The sequence below is a fragment of the Piliocolobus tephrosceles genome, chromosome 8 (assembly GCF_002776525.5).
Source record: "Piliocolobus tephrosceles isolate RC106 chromosome 8, ASM277652v3, whole genome shotgun sequence".
Lineage (NCBI taxonomy): Eukaryota > Metazoa > Chordata > Mammalia > Primates > Cercopithecidae > Piliocolobus > Piliocolobus tephrosceles.
The window spans coordinates 85,656,296-85,674,169 of record NC_045441.1 but is presented as its reverse complement, the minus strand read 5'-3'; the positions used below and the strand labels follow the sequence as shown (position 1 = coordinate 85,674,169).

At 37.8% G+C, this 17,874-nt stretch overlaps 1 protein-coding gene across 2 annotated transcripts in view; it reads left to right on the top strand.

Annotated features, from left to right (window-relative positions):
• The first annotated feature begins 3,070 nt into the window (after positions 1 to 3,070).
• The window catches only part of GRM3 (glutamate metabotropic receptor 3), a 224,013-nt gene continuing 209,209 nt past the window's right edge, over positions 3,071 to 17,874 (top strand). Inside the window, exon 1 of one of the 2 annotated variants that reach the window (XM_023226652.2) lies at positions 3,071 to 3,389. Coding sequence is in view for 1 of the 2 variants with exons in the window: in XM_023226653.2 (XP_023082421.2) it covers positions 3,306 to 3,389 (84 nt within the window). In the remaining variant the exon portion in view is untranslated. The remainder of the gene's footprint in view (positions 3,390 to 17,874) is intronic. The other variant, XM_023226653.2, reaches the window with a different exon arrangement.

Below are 17,874 nucleotides of genomic sequence, written 5' to 3'. Positions count from 1 at the left end.
CTCCAGGGTTCAAGTGATTCTCCTGCCTTGGACTCCCTAATAGCTGGGATTACAGGCACCTGCCACATGCTCGGCTAATTTTTTGTATTTGTAATAGAGAGGGGGTTTCACCATGTTTGCCAGGCTGGTCCCAACTTCCTGGCCTCAGGTGATCCACCCACCTCAGCTTCCCAAATTGTTGGGATTACATGCATGAGCCACTTCACCCAGCCTACAGGCCATATTTTAAAAATCACTATAAAGAAGTCCAAGTGTTAATGATAAAGGGTCCTAAGAAAACATATTTAGTCATTCAAACAAATATAGATGAATTAGTGAAGTTTAGACAAACTAATACAAATATGAACTACAAGGGTGATCCAGATGACCAAATACATGTGTCTCACTTGAAAAACATTTGACAAACTTTCCACATCAGATGTAATTAAGAGAAGGAACTAGGATTGTTTAGAAATGGAGCCCAGCTAGAATACTTGGGGAGGGTGTGAAGAGAGAGAGAATGTAATCTCTTAATTGACATGTTATTTAGTCAGAGGTTTTTATTTAGACCTATCTCTTGAGGCTTTTAAAAGTAACTCAAACACAAACACACACACACACACACACCCCAACAAATAAACATTAAAAGCTAATCTATATTCCCAATCAATGACGAATTTAAACAGTGAAGACTAATTGCTTTCAATTAAATATGCTCAACAATTAAAATACCATCAGTTAACTATTATATAAACCAAGGATTTATAATAGTAACTAATATTTATATGCTGCTTACATGGATTTACTACTCCTCAAAATAATTCTGAGGTATGACCAATTGTTATTCCCATTTTACAGATGATGAAACTGAGATGTAAGGAGGTTAAGAAACTTGCCCAAGTTCACACAGTTAGGAAGTGATGAAAATTTAGGATTCACATTGAGGTAATCTGTTTCTACCAGGCTGAGCAGTCCTTTCCTTCATTTCTTTGTGTGTATGGCATAGTGTGGGAGAGGAAACAAGTGTCTCATCAGGCCATATCTGATAACAGGTTGATAATTTGCCTCAGCATTTCAGCCTCTACTCACCACAAGCCTTAGTTAACAGCTAGATACAGACTATGGAGATGCAGTTTATCAGCACTTTCCTTTGTGCAAACATTAGCTACTTTTGTGTGTGTGAGACAAAAACAACAGCTCTCTTCTGCTTCTCTCAATCCCAGCTAATTCTGATAAGGTCATGGAAGTGCAAAATGATGTCTTCTGGAACGTTCTGAAAGAGACCAAAACCTACCCACACAGCTTCATAAGGATCTGAAGCCCTGCAGTGTATAAATCTTTATCTTCCTCAGGTTCATGTAATTGCCACTTGATATACAGTTGTCTATTGGGCAGACATTGTTAAAATTAAATAAATTCTTAAAATTAAAATTAAATTCCTATAAATATCTTCTGGTGAACAATACATGCTAGAAAATACTAATGAAACACAAAGAGGAGGAATTATGCTTGTATGTGGTCAATGCTATTCCATTCCAGAAAGAATAATGTTGAAAGGGGGACTTCTAAATTTTTAGCATTTTACTATATAATAACACTTTAATTTTTAATGTATTCAAATTTCTGGATTTAGTGCAGTTCACAATGAAATATATATATATAAGCACATGTGTCTTTTAAATATTGCTATCCCTCTAAGAGAATCAGTAGGTAAAACTATTTCTGTAGTTTAAAAGTTCTGGCTAGGTTACAAAAACAGCAATTGTTAAACAACATTAAACATTAAATATTAAAGACTAAGTGTAGCATTTAAAGCATTACATTTAATTGTGTCTGGCTTCATATAATTCAGTCCTTGGTTAATACAAAGTTTGTATATTAGAGTACAAAAATTAATGAAGTTTCAATTTGGAAATTAAACAGTGTGTGTTTCTAGACATAGAGAGACGCCTGGAATTTTACCTTTAGGATTTTATCTGTAGCTTGCAGCCTATTAAAGCTATTTCCACGTGCCTTTTTCTCTTTTGTGCCTACGTCATCGATTTAAGGTTCCTATTTATTTATTTAATTTTAAGAAGAAAGAAGAGGTTCTGTAGGAAACATTGACTGTATCTGACAACCATAGTAGGACTAGAGAAGGACTAATGAGGGGGTGCTGCGGGTGGCTTTAAGAAGTCGAGGTGGTAGCACAAAAGGATAAGATAATTCAGCAGTCCCCTATAATCTTATTCCACCCAAGAAATTTGGGAGAATGCGAAAAAGCAGCAGCCCAGCATTCCTGGATGGGCGTGGCTTCTCTCCAGGGGCTGTCCAATCGAATTCCTTCAGAGAAAGAAGATTGATAAGGGTTGCTAGGAAACAGGAGCGTCTCCCTCCCGCCTGACCGAGAGATTGTTCTGCACAAACCCTCTCCAGGGGCTCGCAGTGTGTAGCTGAGTCGCGAGTAGGGCTGAGCTGCGCACCGACCTCCCTGGCTCTCACACTCCCTCTCTGTTCCCGCTCTCCTAGTCCCCTCTGGCATGCGGTCAGCCCCCTGCCCAGGGACCACAGGGCAGTTCTTCTAAGGACTGACTGTTAGCCCCTACTCACCTGAAAGCCAAGTGCTCTAGCAGAGCTTTAAAGTTGGAGCCGCCACCCTCCTTACCTCCCCATGCCCCTTCACCCCACTCGGAAATTCACCGACCTTTGCATGCACTGCCTAAGGACTTCAGAGTGAGGCAAAGCAGTCGGCAAAGCTACCTTGGCTTTTCATATAAAAATCCTCTTGTTTAGGTACCCTGGCTCACTGAAGACTCTGCAGATATACCCTTATAAAAGGAGGGTGGATGGGGGAGAGTGGGGGAGGGGGAGAGGGAAAAGAAGAATGAGAGAAGGAGGAAAGAATGAAAAGGAGAGGATGCCAGGAGGTCCGTGCTTCTGCCGAGAGTCCCAAATAGATGTGACTGCTTCAGCCTGGTCAAGGTGAAGGAAAGTTGCTTCCGCGCCTAGGAAGTGGGTTTGTCTGATAAGAGGAGGAGGGGACTCGGCTGGGAAGTGCTCCCCTCCCCTCCGCGGAAGACCACTGGGTCCCCCCTTTCCCCAACCTCCTCCATCTCTTCTACTCCACCCCTCCGTTTTCCCACTCCCCACTGACTCGAATGCCTGGATGCTCTGCCACCGGGCAGTGGTCCAGCGTGCAGCCGGGAGGGGGCGGGGGCAGGGGGCACTGTGACAGGAAGCTGCGCGCACAAGTTGGCCATTTCGAGGGCAAAATAAGTTCTCCCTTGGAACTGGAAAGGACAAAGCCAGCAAGCTACCTCTTTTGTGTCGGATGAGGAGGACCAACCATGAGCCAGAGCCCGGGTGCAGGCTCACCGCCGCTGCTGCCACCACGGTCAGCTCCAGTTCCTGCCAGGAGTTGTCGGTGTGAGGTAAGGGGCCAGAGGAGGACGTGCCCCTCTGGAGGGCGCCCAGCCAAGGCGCGGACGCTCGGGTGCCGCGTGGGGCAGGCGCAGCCGGGAAAGTTGAGGCAGAGCATGGACCAGTCCCTACAGTCCTGCCTGGAGTGGGAAGGGTGTAGGGCAGAGGCGATGTGGGTGTGCATGAGAGTCTGTGTGTGTGCACCCACGTCTGTGTCTGGGAGGAGGGAGATTTCAGGGCATAGATCTGTGGCCAGGGTGCCGGAGGCGAAGGGACGAACTAGCACTGGCAGACCCCCAGAGAGACCAGTCTCATCAGCTAACCACCTCCATCTCAGCTCTGGGCTCAGATTTTGTTTCTGTTTGGGGGCTCCCTAAGGCTTTGTGCACAGGAATCCGTGCGATGACTGGCTGACACACGGGCGGTTTCATGTGGGTGTGGAGGTTGCCGACAGAGGTGGGCAACGGTCAGCAGGACCTGGTCCATGCAGCCCGGATAAGCTCCGAAGCCGGAGGCTGCCAGAGGTTTGCCCTCCCGGGAGCATGGTTGGAAAGGAGCCTTAACTAGCTGCCCTTTGCTCCTTTTGACTTGAGTGAAAAATCGAAAAGCCAGACAGGGAGCATATCTTTTCATCAGTCCTGTTCCATTTTCTTATCTGACAGTGAGATAACTCAGAGAGGGCGGGAGATTTGCGATCCAAAAATAGACTAGGTGATATATCCAATAAGCTTGTTTCTTAAGGATTTCATTTAAATTTCTTTCTAGTTATTCCTTGGGTTATCAAAGGTGGACAATTCTCAAAGGTATAACACTTTCAGGTAAACATATTAAGGAAGCATTCTCCCACTTTAAGTATTTTAGATATTGTAAATTTTAAAAAAACAAATAAAACTGTGCACCTCTAAAGATCTTTGGTTAAGGACTCAACTAATTTGCTTATAAAATATTTCTACTATTATCTGAATAGTAATAGATATGTTTTGGGTCTATATGTAGGTACATATTGGAATATTCAAAGTTGAAGTTAATGTGAGTTGAGGTAGGTGTGAGTTAAGTACCAACAATAATTCCTTAGAGTTTCTTTCCTTGAATTTCTTAGAACTGTCCAGCAGAGCTACAGTATGTTTCTTTGTGGTGGGTGGAGGGGAGGTTGGGGGGTGGAGCCTGCTTTGGTTTATCTGATCACACATTTTAAGATTCTTCTCTGAATTCTAATTGTTTGCAGAAGTATATTCAATATAGGCATTACTAAAATAATCTACATTGCCACTATGCTAAACTATGGATAACAGTTCCTACCAAAGATGCTTAAGACACTCTAATGAATAATTATGATTCTATATTCCTATGTACCTTGTTTCTAAAAACAGCCCAAGAGAATTTGAATATATTTGGAAGCTATTGTACACCAGAAATTATTGTAATATTTTTCCTTTCACAGTGGGTTGATTTTAAATATAAAATCTTTTATATTTACAAAGATTTCTCACACCTGTAGACTTTAGCTGTCCATCCTATTGGGTTTTGATCACCCAGCAGTAGTACATAGATATTTTGAATAAATATGCCCAAAGGCTATCTTATGTTCAGAGTAACACAGGAGCTCAGGATGGAAAATGAGGAAAGAAAGTCTTGAAACCTATACTTTAACAAATAAAACAATGAAATTCCAGAATATCTACCTTTATTAGATGAAAAAGAATATGGCAACAATACCTTTTAGCATTGAAACCCCACCTGCTCCTAGATATTATATATTTAGGTATAAAACTGTAGTTTTATGAGTTAGGCTCTTACCAATGAAATATGAAACCTAAATCATAGAAAATCATGCCAGTACAATGAATAGGCCACACACTTTGGAGTTTGAAGGACACAGATACCTTTCTATTTATTTAAACTGAATGGTATTTTTCAAACTTCAGGAATATATGATCAGTAACAAAATGTGTGGAAAGCCACACAAACAAAAAATATTATAAATAACTAAAATATACTCTGTGACCCACTCATTTTTGTACAATGGACTTTTTAAAAAGTTGTGGTATACATGTGAAAAGGAGTATAAATCAGATGATAATACCCCACAATTACACATATCAAAATGATAATCTCATCTTGGATTTTATGTCACTGCAATTAAAATTGCTAAGTTGAATAAATGCAACTATAACATAAAATTGATTGATCTTTATGTTTAAGTTGAAATTAATATTTGTATTTAATAAAATAGGGATAATTGTCAAAAGGTCACTGCTTCACTTCTCTGTGACAGGTTGTTAGCTGGAATCACACAAGTGAAGATGGTCTTATTTTGAAAGACTCTCAGCAATAACATTTTTACAACCTCCCTGGGTACATTTTCCTCATTTTTATTTCATGTAAAACTATCTTTTTTTTTTTTTTTTTTTTTCAAATAAAACCGTTGTCTTTCTTGTCCATTCTTCTAATAGTGATCAGTCACAAAATGAAACATGATGTTTTTCCAGGATACTAGCTACCTCCCGCCAAAATGTAGCACATTGGCTTGGGGGTGAATTTTCCATTTGTTTTCCAGCACTAAACATCTCAATATTCCACTAAACAAAAGAAATTAAAATTAATACCTAATCACTATTGTAAAACAAGGAGGGCAGGATTCAGTTACGCACATTGGAATGTGGCCAAAGTTCCAGCGTGAGACTTGTTTGCTCCAGGAGTAATTCTCAAAAACAAGAAGTACGTGTTTACTCACAGTTGTCTCACTTTGCTATTTTAAACTGAGTTTATTGTGCATTCTCACATCTTTTGAGACGCCACTAAAGGGATCCAATACTGTATTAGATGAATTTGTTGAAATTGCTCCCGAGAAGGAGCATAAAATGATAGAAGATTATCTACCAAGTCTGAACACATAAAATGAGTATCATCATAGTAATCACTGAGACGACAAAAACGATTAGCTCATACCCCTCCTTCTACTTCTAATGTAGGCTTGGTCCCCATAGGCTACTCTATTTTGGAGTACTTCAGTCCAGTCTGACTTTAAATGGATCACGTAATGACTTCTTCCAGAGTCTTTGAAAGACTATTTCACAGTCTAATGGTTCTCTCTATTAAGAACTTTGTTGTGATATTCAGCTTAATTTTCCCCTGATTCTATTTTATCTTGTTACTTAATTCCTATTATAAGCCTTCTGGACTAGTTCATCCTCTTGTCTGATTCCGATTCTTCCTCCAACATTTCTCTAAGACTTATAAAATACAAAAGCTTCACACAGTTACAGGAGAGAACACAAAGATGGCAATTCTATTTCCAGACATCTTTGCTAAATGTTTAAGACATTTTTTACACACTTACATATGTGTATAACTATGTTCCTAATAATTTACTAATGCAAGAGTTAAGAAATTACCTTCTCTGACATTAATGACCTATGTGAATATTAAGGTGATACCTTCTGAGTAATTTCTATGTGGATGCACATTATAAGACATTTCCATTGCAAATTTGTTTGCAACAGAACCCTGTTAATGCCCACACTACAAGGGAATTTTGTGACATGCTGGTCCGATGCTCCACTGAACCCCAGAAGCTATTGTCATGTAAATTCCACTATTGAAATGAAAGTGATTTCCATAATTAATAGAATGTGCTAGGAATGTAATAGTGTACATAGTTTAGATGTGTATGTTAACACAACATAGTAATTCTGTTAGAATTGGCAATAGCCCCTTTATACTGAAACAATCTGAAAAACCCAGTAGAATTAAGGCCAAATTATTCACCGTGCTGCATTATGAAAAGTAAGCTTACATCATGCATATATCAATGTGGAATGTATTTCGATATATATGGAGGTACCATATGTGAAGGTTACTTTAAAAATAGTAAAGCCTAAAAAAAAACACATAAAAAAACAGGTTTTCACTTTGTTCACTTAAAATCTTGTTCCAAGACATCCGTGTGTAGGCTTCTTTAAGATTCTTAAGCAAATATCTTGGTAGACTCACCATCCCACTCAATTGTTTCTCCAAGTTCCAGGCATTGAAATACAAGTTCTGCTAGACAGTAGAGGAGTAAATGATATAAATCAGGAAATAAGTTCCTAGGTTACACTTAGCAAGTCAAGAAAATATAAAACTAAGAGGGAGGTGAATCAGCATCTAAAAACACCATTTAGTGCTGTCTTACTTACTGCTTGTTGAGCTTTCAATGGTTTATAGAAACACTCGTGTGGATTAGGTTAAAGAATCAATGAGGAGACAACTTTCTAAAACTTAATATATTTTTAAACAAATAAAATTAGACTGCATGAAATAAATAATTTTTAAACAAGTACTCTCCCTCCTGAGGTCCCAAAGTATTTTTATAGTGCTATTCATCACATAGTGGTGAGCAACCTCAAAATGATTTTCCTTAGAAACAAAAGGAAAATCAATTTTCTTGGTATAGAAAATGTAGGCCATTAATATACCTATAGCTTCTCTCTGGAATAGCAAGACATCCAAAGAATCTGTGCCTACACAGAATAAATATTTCCTCATCAAATTGAGCAATCTTTTTATGCAACTGGAAATTGTACACTGTACTTTAAAGAGAGAAATAAACTTGGAAAACATTCTGATATAATCTACGTAGGCATAGATTAAGGCACCAGTTTGAAAATAAAGCTATATATAGAGAAGGCACCTCCACAAAAAGCCCAAAGTAACTCTGATCTTTAATTCCTTATCAGATTTACTTCACTACTTCACTATCATTGACTGTACAACTACACACACACACACATTCGCAAATTCAGTTGAAAGGGTACAGGTATCTAAACAGATAAATAATTCAAAACCATGATGCTAGATACATAGTTTGGAAAAAAAACTTACAACTTATATATGTAGCATGGGAATATTCAAAGTATAAAATTTGAGAAGATTCCTCTAAGAAAGAATCTACCATCAGAAAGAAAAGGTAGCTAATAGGGAAACAATTAGTCAATAAATATTTATTAATTACCTATTTTGACCAAAACAAAATATAGGACATGCAGTGGGAACACAAAAAAAAATGTTCTCAAAGTTTCACAAACATGTGTAAAGTTGAGAGTGCTGCAAAAATCAAACTTGAAATTTTTGAGAAAATGTTACCAGAATCATCAACCAAATGAAACAGTCTGTTCCTTCATTTAACACATGTATTCATATTTAGGATTTTAAATGTATGTATATATTTTGATGCCTTGTGCAGACAGTGTTGTATGCTGTGAGGTGACAAAACTAATAATATATCAAAATAATAGATGATAATTATTAACCAGCTACTCTGTGCTAAGAACTCTGCTATACAAGAACTCTGTGAAGTAGGTACTGGGATCCTTATTTTATACAGAAGAGGAGATGGAGGCCCAGCAAGATAAAGTTCAGGTAGTTAACAAGTCTGTAACTGGAATTCAAAACTTACTTTCTTATTCTAATACCTATTTTCTTTACTACCAATATTGCCTCACAATTTTATTTATTTTTATTTATTTATTTATTTTACCAGGATTCATTGCATTCAACAAGTATTTTCTGAGCTCCAAGTAGAGGGACATGCTTTGGTAAGGAAAGCAAACAATAATCAATGAAAAGGAGTCTAGAATAGAATTCCCCAGGCTCGAGATCTTTCTCCACTCCAGACACTGTCCCTTCTGAGAGGCAGAAACATGCAAATGGAAGAAATAAACTAAAACATTTTTTATAATTGACTAGGACTAAGGACAAAATTTTAAAATAGAAAAGTCTATGAAGATTATAGATGAACAAGCTGAGAAATAAACACCAGATCTGAAAATGTGAGGAAAATATATTTCTTGGAGTCTGATTTCAATGACCATTATCATCTGTAAAATTTAATACAGTGGCAAGAATAGAGTCTCACAAAAAGCCAGGACAGAGGTGAAAAGGATTTCAGCTGAGGCTAAAATGCTGCTGTTACTCTCCTCTTACAACCTACCTACTTCCCACCAGGAAAATAAGCTGTTAAAAAGGTTTCGTAGTCTAGTAAAATTTTCAAATTTCTTTACCCTGCTGAAGTAGTAATGGTTCATCTTTATGTTAGAAAACTCTCAGCATTTTACACATTGGGACATTTATCTATAATATATACTACAGCATGAAACTGGAAGGAATCAGGGATTATGAATTTTAAACACACTAAGAATAGGAGATGCAAAGTGACCTGTTGGAGATTCCAAAGACTCAGTTTGTAGTGCTGCTCCAGGAAAACCCACATCTCATTATTCTCTGACCTCAGCGCCTTCCCACAGACAGGAAACCTGCTGCCTTAATTGCATGAACTTACACTTCTTTTCACACAACCAAAGGGCTGAAACAAGTCTTTCCTTGAGGGTCTTTCTCTGATTTGTGATATGTGCTAGAGTAATTAATGGACATAAAAAAGGAACAGATATCACAGATCTGCCCCTCCATCTGGTGGAGCCTGTTTCTTTTGATTGTTAATACATAGCAGATAGATTATTAGTAATATTTGCTTAACAGTTTCAATGAACCATGTGTTGTGAATACAACATAATGGAAACTGCTTTTACAAAATATGTCAGAATACATGCCAATCTGAGAGATGGCGCTACAAGGTCAAAAACAGTTGGAATTTATATCTGCCTCAAGGAGAAAATGATACTAGAGAATATAATTAACTTTCATGTTTTGGGACATCTTGTTTTTCCTGAAAAAGCAGACCTTCTACATGCTGATGCATTAATCCCAGTGATTTCCTGTGGAATCCACATCTATGGACTGCTAACCAGTCCATACTATGTTGGTCATTAGGACACTGGTAGCCAGACCGTACCTAACTTCAAAATTGATTAGTAGGCAAGACATGAACTTAGATATCTAACAAATCTCTTCCATAGATTTTGTTCAAGACCTCCCCTTGGAAAAAATGTTTTGAGGAATGCCAAAAGTCCCACTTTCCCCAACCCCCAAAATATATTTTTCACTACCTTTCTTTGTTCATAAAATATTCCAAATTTTAAACTGAAGTATTTCATCCAAGAAGTACTAAAGAACATATATTTCTAGAACCACATAGCGTACTAACCCTCCAACACATTCTGAATTTATAGGCTCATTTTTCAGAAAAGATAACTTTACCAGTTTGGTAGGGAGTAGGCAAAATGAACCATTAATTTATTGAATTTTTACCTACTTCATGACTTTGTCGAAGACAAGCCCTTCCTTGGCTATGATTTCCTAAACACTCATAATGCAGTAATTTGAAAGGAAACAAGCCTTCTCTGTAGTTGTTGAACAAATGAAGCCCTGCTAGGAAAAAGATTGAAGTATTAGAGTGCTCACCCTCTTTTTTTTCTTCAAAGGTCCTAAATTTGTGGTTGTTGCTATGTGATATAACAAGACAGGAAGGAGGCTGATAATTTGTTTTTTGGGTTTTTTGTTGCTGTTGTTCTTTTTTTGAGATGGAGTCTAGCTCTGTTGCCCAGGCTGGAGTGCAGTGACACAATCTCAGCTCACTGCAACCTCCGCCTCCCGGATTCAAGCGATTTTCCTGCCTTAGCCTCCCAAGTAGCTGGGATTACAGGCACCTGCCACCATGCTCAGCTAATTTTTATATTTTTAGTAGAGACGGGGTTTCACCACGTTGGCCAGGCTAGTCTTGAACTCCTGACCTCATGATCCTCCCGCCTCAGCCTCGAAAAATGCTGGGATTACAAGTGTGAACAATGGCGCCTGGCCAGAAGCTGATAGTTTTAGGTCTGCTTCTTATATGGAAAAGGCTGGAACGTTTGAAGTATGAAAGGGTAAGAAAATTGAAGAATAAAGAATAGTTAACCTCTCCCTTTCCTTTACACTCTCTCATGTATTGAACAACAACAAAAATCATCTACTTACCTCTGCTGTAAATAGTGTGTGAAATTATTGCCCAAAGAGCCTGCTTAGAATCACTTTGAAGTTTACTTAAAATGAAAAATGTTGGGACACATGCATCCCAGGCTAATTGAAACAAATACCATATAGATTGAAGTTTTGGAATCGGCATACTAAATAAACTTCTGATTATTCTTGGTATTTGAGAAACATTGTTGTCTTAGTCTGCTCAGACTGCTATAACGAAATACCATAGACCGGGTAGCTTAAACAACAAACATTCATTTTTCACAGTTGCGGATGTTGTGAAGTCCATGATTAAGATGCCAGCAGATTCAGTTCCTGGTGCAAGTCCTCTCCCCAGGCCTCTTTTTGCTCTGTGCTCCCACAGCTGGGAGGAAGACAAGATGCTCTGGGCTCTCCTCCTCCTCTTAGAAATACATGAATTCCATTATGAGGCCCAAACTCTGATGGCCTTTCTGTAAACCTGATCATCTCCCAAAGGTCCTGTTAGTAATTACAATCACATTGGGAGCTAGGACGTCAGCACATGAATTTAGGAGCAACACAAATATTCAGTCCATGACCATTACATATAGAATGATGGTCACACACAGAATATCCAGTGAATTTCTTTTACCAAATTACTCTCCACAGCAAGTTCATTCTAATTGGATTAACCAGTTGTATAAAGTAAATTCTACAAGCCTGAGTACTAATTAAGCTCAACTAATAAGGCACGGTTTCTTTAAGTTGTATGAATAGATTTTCTAGAACTCTCATATTATCTTTGTTGTAAAGGAAGTTTTTCTCTGTTGCCTATAGTAAGTTCCCATAAGATATGCAAACACATAATACACATCTTTTGGATATTCTTATTAGGAAACCTCATTTTTAATATTTTATCCTGTATTTTATCATTATATTAATATCAATATATTAGTAAGAAGTTACGGTGTTTGAAGAAGTTACTGATATTAGAAAATCTTCTCATTTTAAATCTTTTATCCTGTATTTTATCATTATATTAATATATTAGAAAGATAAGTTACTAGTGTTTGAAGAATATCAAATGAAAAGATTTCTTAGAAATTCTCCTGGATTTGGATAACTGCACTCTTAAAATTCAAATTGTCTTTATAGCTATGCCCTTATGAGCTAGGGGATGTGGGAACATTTCTGTCACAACTCTCCCCACTGTCCTCTAGATCTGCAGCATGGGGGCAGGGGAAGGACCTCATTTGGCAACTTACACATTCTTCACTCAGCGTCTACTTCGTTCAAGTGAATGGTTGCTTAGCTAAAGCTGGCAATCCTCACAAAAACTGCCAAAGATAGTTTCCTAAGCAGTGTTCAGAGCCACATGGGAAAAAATGCCGAAGAGGAAGTGAGGGACTGGCAGCAGGGAGGGGGAGGCTCAGCCTGGGCCACCAGCTTTACCTCCCAGGAGTTCTTTGCTCCCTCTTTGCCTTCACGGGAATGCCACACTTAGTAGCTGACTTCATGAAGAGAAAAGCAATAAAAAACAGAGCATACCCCACTCTCCCAAACATTTTAATGGTTCGAATTTTTTAAGACTCAGGCATCTCAGAGATGAAACTCTGAAATTGTCGGCAGTTACACCGTGTATCAGCAGTGCCTGGCTTTCTTGACCACTCTGATGGTTACGGTACTTCTACCTGAAGATGTCACTTCTACTGGACTGTCCCACGCACACAGCAGTCTCTACATATCCAAAGCCAAAAGCCCACTCCCTCCCCCAACCAGCATCTTCCTTATTTTCTGATTCTAAGAGAAACGTGATTATTTCTCCATAAAATCATTCAAAATTGTGGAATTGCCCATGACGTTTTTCTTCTGTTTAGTCCTCTGTTGATTCCTTCTTAAGTAATATGGCAACTTCTTTTCTCTCCTACCACTGCCAAAATCTTAGCCCAGGTTATCATCACTGTCCTCTCAATCTTTAACTGTTTATCTCCTTCATTCTGTCTCTCCTTATACAATTACTTATTCATCAGAAATTTAATGAGTGCCTACTGTGTGTTCAGTCACTGTTCTAGAGATATTATAGCATGAACAACAGTAATGTAGAAAATGTTTTTATATTCAGCTTACACTAAATAGATAATAAACAAGAGAACAAATAGGGCGTGAAGAAAATAGAATGAGGGATATACAAAAGTGAGAGAAGCTGGAAAAGTAAGTATTGCTACCAGGTTAAACTTGATGAATAACTGATATTTCCAGTCCATTCCCAGGTGTTAAAAGCATTAAATATAAATATGACTTAAATGTAACTTCCCAGCTTGGCCATTAAGGCCTTTTACAACCAGGTCCCTGGTGTATCTTTCCAGTCTGTCATCCTCAACATGAACATCTAGTCTACCCAGACCTTTCTGTTTGCACCAAATATACACCTAAGTATCTTTGTAGTCATGATTTCATTTAGAATGTGTTTTCTTCCTCCTTTCTACAAACCTATATTTAAGTCCAGCTTCAAAGTCCTGCTTCATCTAAGTTCATACTAATGATTTTTTATCTGTTCTACTAAAGAAATTTTTATTCAAAACATCCATGTGGTCCTTACTGTATGTAGGCCCGATTAGTAAAATATTGCTTTGGTGTAAGTAACAGGTAGGTAGAACAGTAACTTATGGAATCAAATAAAAAAGCAAATTTATTTTTATTTCTCATAGCCCCTTTAAAAGGTATTCAGTAAAATATATTACACTTGCATAATAAAACAATAAACCTTAGCTTGCAAACAGTGTCAATTCAAAAATGAGTGTGCCTAGATCAATATAATAATTGAAACTTTGAACACTAAAGTTGAATCTTTTCTCTATCCCCAGCAGGAGCCCCTTTCAGGTAAGAAGTTGAAAAAGAAAGCTTAAATGTCTTATGGGTTTCATCCACCCTTCTTTGTCACTCTTACTAACTCATGTTCTGAATCCTCCAAAGTTACGGGTGGAAGGTAGGCAAAAACAGGATGGTTATAGGAAAAAAGTTCCTACCTGACAAACTTCACACTAGACTTCAAGATTTTTAAGGCTGTGTGTGTGTGTGTGTGTGTGTGTGTGTGTGTGTTTACTTCTCTCACTATTGCTAAGGGTCTGTCACCTCGGTTTCCTTGACACAAATTTTCTTTCACCTGACTATTTCTTTCACCTGACCATTTCTTTTTCCTGCTCTTTCAGCAGCTCACTGCAACAGACTCTTACTTTTAGGGTCCCATTTACCTTCCAGGCCTTTCAATTAGTTTGATTCCCTTCAGTAATGACTGACCTTCAGTCCACAGGAAACAGTGACATAATATTTCAGGAAAAAAAATTCTAAGCATGTGGGCCAGTCCAATGCAGCAATCTCTCTTCTTCACTGCTCCCTGCCAAAGCATCAAAGCAGTTAGCTGGTCCTTCTCTCATCCTTTATCATTTCCTAGCCTGGAGTAAGGCCCAACCCATTTTGTGATGCTATGTTTTTTTGTTTTGTTTTGTTTTCTTTTCTTTTTTTTGAGACAGAGTCTTGCTGTGTTGCCCAGGCTGGAATGCAGTGGCACAATCTCAGCTCACTGCTGCAACCTCTGCCTCCCAGGTTCAAGCAATTCTCATGCCTCAGCCTCCTGAGTAATTCGAATTACAGGCATGCACCACCATGGCTGGCTAGTTTTTGTATTTTTAGTAGAGATAGGGTTTCACCATGTTGGCCAGGCTGGTCTTGAACTCCTGGTTTCAGGTGATCCACCTGCCTTGGCCTCCCAAAGTGCTGGGATAACAGCCACCTTAACTGGGCTTTGTGATGCTATATGCTTTGGTACACATAATTATTTCCAATTTTTGTGAACATATTTGGACTACAGGACATATGAAATGTAATACACTCATTTGCTTAGATACCTGTTGTTTTCTACTTGACTAACACCAGGATTTAGCAAAGTACCTAGTTTCTAATATATTGATATTACACTCATATATTCAATGAGTAACTAATACAGCTTAAGTTTAAAAATTTACTTTTTATAACCAAGAAAAATGTTTCTACAGGAGGCTACCTGTATAAAGACTTATAGGAATCAATGTCTACAAAATAATGTAAGATGTGGCTAAAACATTCACTGGTTTCTCTGACTAGAATTAGCTCCCAGTGAATAAAGATCTTGTCTGTCATTTTTAGCAGAGTCTACAATAGTGCATATAGCATAATATTTAACACATATTTAATGAGAAAACATAAATTATGTTAATATCTTCCATTAATATGTTGCACAATTAATAAAAATTGTGATCTTAATTTTAATCCATAAATGGTACTATTTTTCTGAAGACATTTTCGATCTTAAACAGAATAACTTTATATAAAAATTTAAAAATTTATCTTTAAAAAGTGACATCATCTTAATGACATAAGTCCTTAATGAGCATCTGCTACTTTCAAGGCACTGGGCAAGGTACTGAGGAGAACAAAGAAAAGAATAAGACACTGTGTCTGCCCTTAGAACATAAAATCTTATAGGAGAGATGAGATACGTGCATGTGTACCTACAGTAACAAGAAAATTCAGGAGCTTGGCTGTGAGACCCCTGAGTGGATAATAATACTTCTGTTTGACATAACTGTAGAAGATATCATGAAAAATTTACTTCTGTCCTGGGCTCTAAAAATTTAAGATTTCAGGAAGTGGAGGATTTCATTCTAGACCTATGCAAAAGCAGAGAGCTAGAATGTGAGATTTAATTGAGGAGGATCATGTAACCTAGCTTAGTTTAAGGTTAGAGTGTATGGGGGTCAGGTCAGAAGATAAAGCTGTCAGAGCAGATACAATCATGGCTAACATTTCTCCTGTAGGCAGAGGAAAGTCTCTGAAGGCATTTGAGCAGGGGAATCTGAAAGTACAATGTGAAGATAAATAGGAGGAAATAAAGGTTTGGGAGGCAGAGAGATGAGTTGGCAGGTTATGGCAACAGTCCAGGTGAGAGGTAATGATGGCCTAAACTAGGGCAGTGGCAATGGGAATAAGAAACATGGAATGAGTCTAACAGACATAAAGATGAATAGTGCCTGGTAGGTAGGAATTAGCTTCTGGGAAAAAAAATACCAGCCAAAATAATTAAGCTAATCACTTTCCTTCTTCTACAATAGAAAAGGACATGCTGCATAAAATCCTTAGTTTAATAATGGAAAATGTGGGAGCTGTCTTTCTTTTAAGCAATTTTTCATGAATTTGGGTCACAGGAAAATGTAACAATCAAAATTCTAACTCTCTGAAAATAAGACTTAGAAATCAAATCAATATTTTCTATGTGGCTATGATTTGATTGCATTTATCTGTAGACGAGAGGTTAAGCCAACGCAGTCTCTCTCCAGGGCTCTGCAAGAGCCACCTACTGGCTTCCTTGACCCTCATCTTACACCACCTGTAAGTTCATCCACTTGGCTACCATCAAAATTATCTTTAAGAAATATAAATCTAAGCATGTCATCCTTGCTTAAAACTCTCCAAAGATTTTTTCATTGCTCTTGCTATAATTGAAACATGGTTTACCTGGCCCACAGTGATCTGCACATGTGTGGAGATTCATGTCTCATCCCTTTTCCCTTATACTTCTTGTTCCATCTTTCCCTGTCACTCCTCAGGCCTTCCCATAGGCTGTGAAACTCCCAGTGCACTGGTCCACTCCAAACCCTTCAGGGCTCAGTTTAAATTCTATGCTACTTCTGATCTTCTATAGTAGGTTAGTTCTTCTTGCTATGTACTCCCCTATTTTCCTTCATCACACTTTATTGTAATTGTCTGTCTCCCCGCTATAGTCTATAAGGGCTAAAAAGACAGAAGCCATGCCTGCTTACTTACGATTGTATATTACCCAGCAGAGTAAGTACCACATACAGAAAATCAATAGCTATTTATGGGGTAAATCGAACAGGGTAAATTAACTCACTCTGGAACAAATTTTCCTCATCTTTAAAACTGGGGTATTGTTTTTTATATTCCTTTTAGTCATATATTTTTATAAGTAAACTTAAAGATAAAATTCAGCATCCCAAGTCAGAATCAGTACCCTGTTATACTAAAAAATAATAATAATAATAATAATAATAATAATAATAATAATAATTAGGTCTTATTTATAAATTTAAATTTCTGTTTAATAGCAAGGTTATTAATAATAATGCTAGAAATGTGTTTTGTTATTCCTCATCCTGTCCTCATTTTGAAACTATTTTATCTGTTCACCTTAAGTCATGTGGTATGAGTAAGAGGATATAAACATAACCATAAAAACAGAGTTGAGTAAATGCCCCAAGAAAGTCAACTTTAAGACAGATTTTGTCCTTTCTGAATTCTAGTAAAAGAACATTTCAGCCACTTTCATAGAAGAGGATTCTTGAATACCATTTGTTAATACTAATTCCTACTAGTGCCAGTAAATAACATCCCAAGGTATTCCATTAAATGCAGTTTGTGGCAATATTTCTCAAAATGAATGTGCTTAACACATATCCTCTACACCCTTTTTAGAATGAGAAGATGTTGTGAATAACAATTTTTATTGAAATGTTTACGTATGCCAGGCACCGTTCCATTTGCTTTATCTATGTTAACTCATTTAATCTTCGTGGTAGCCCTATGAGG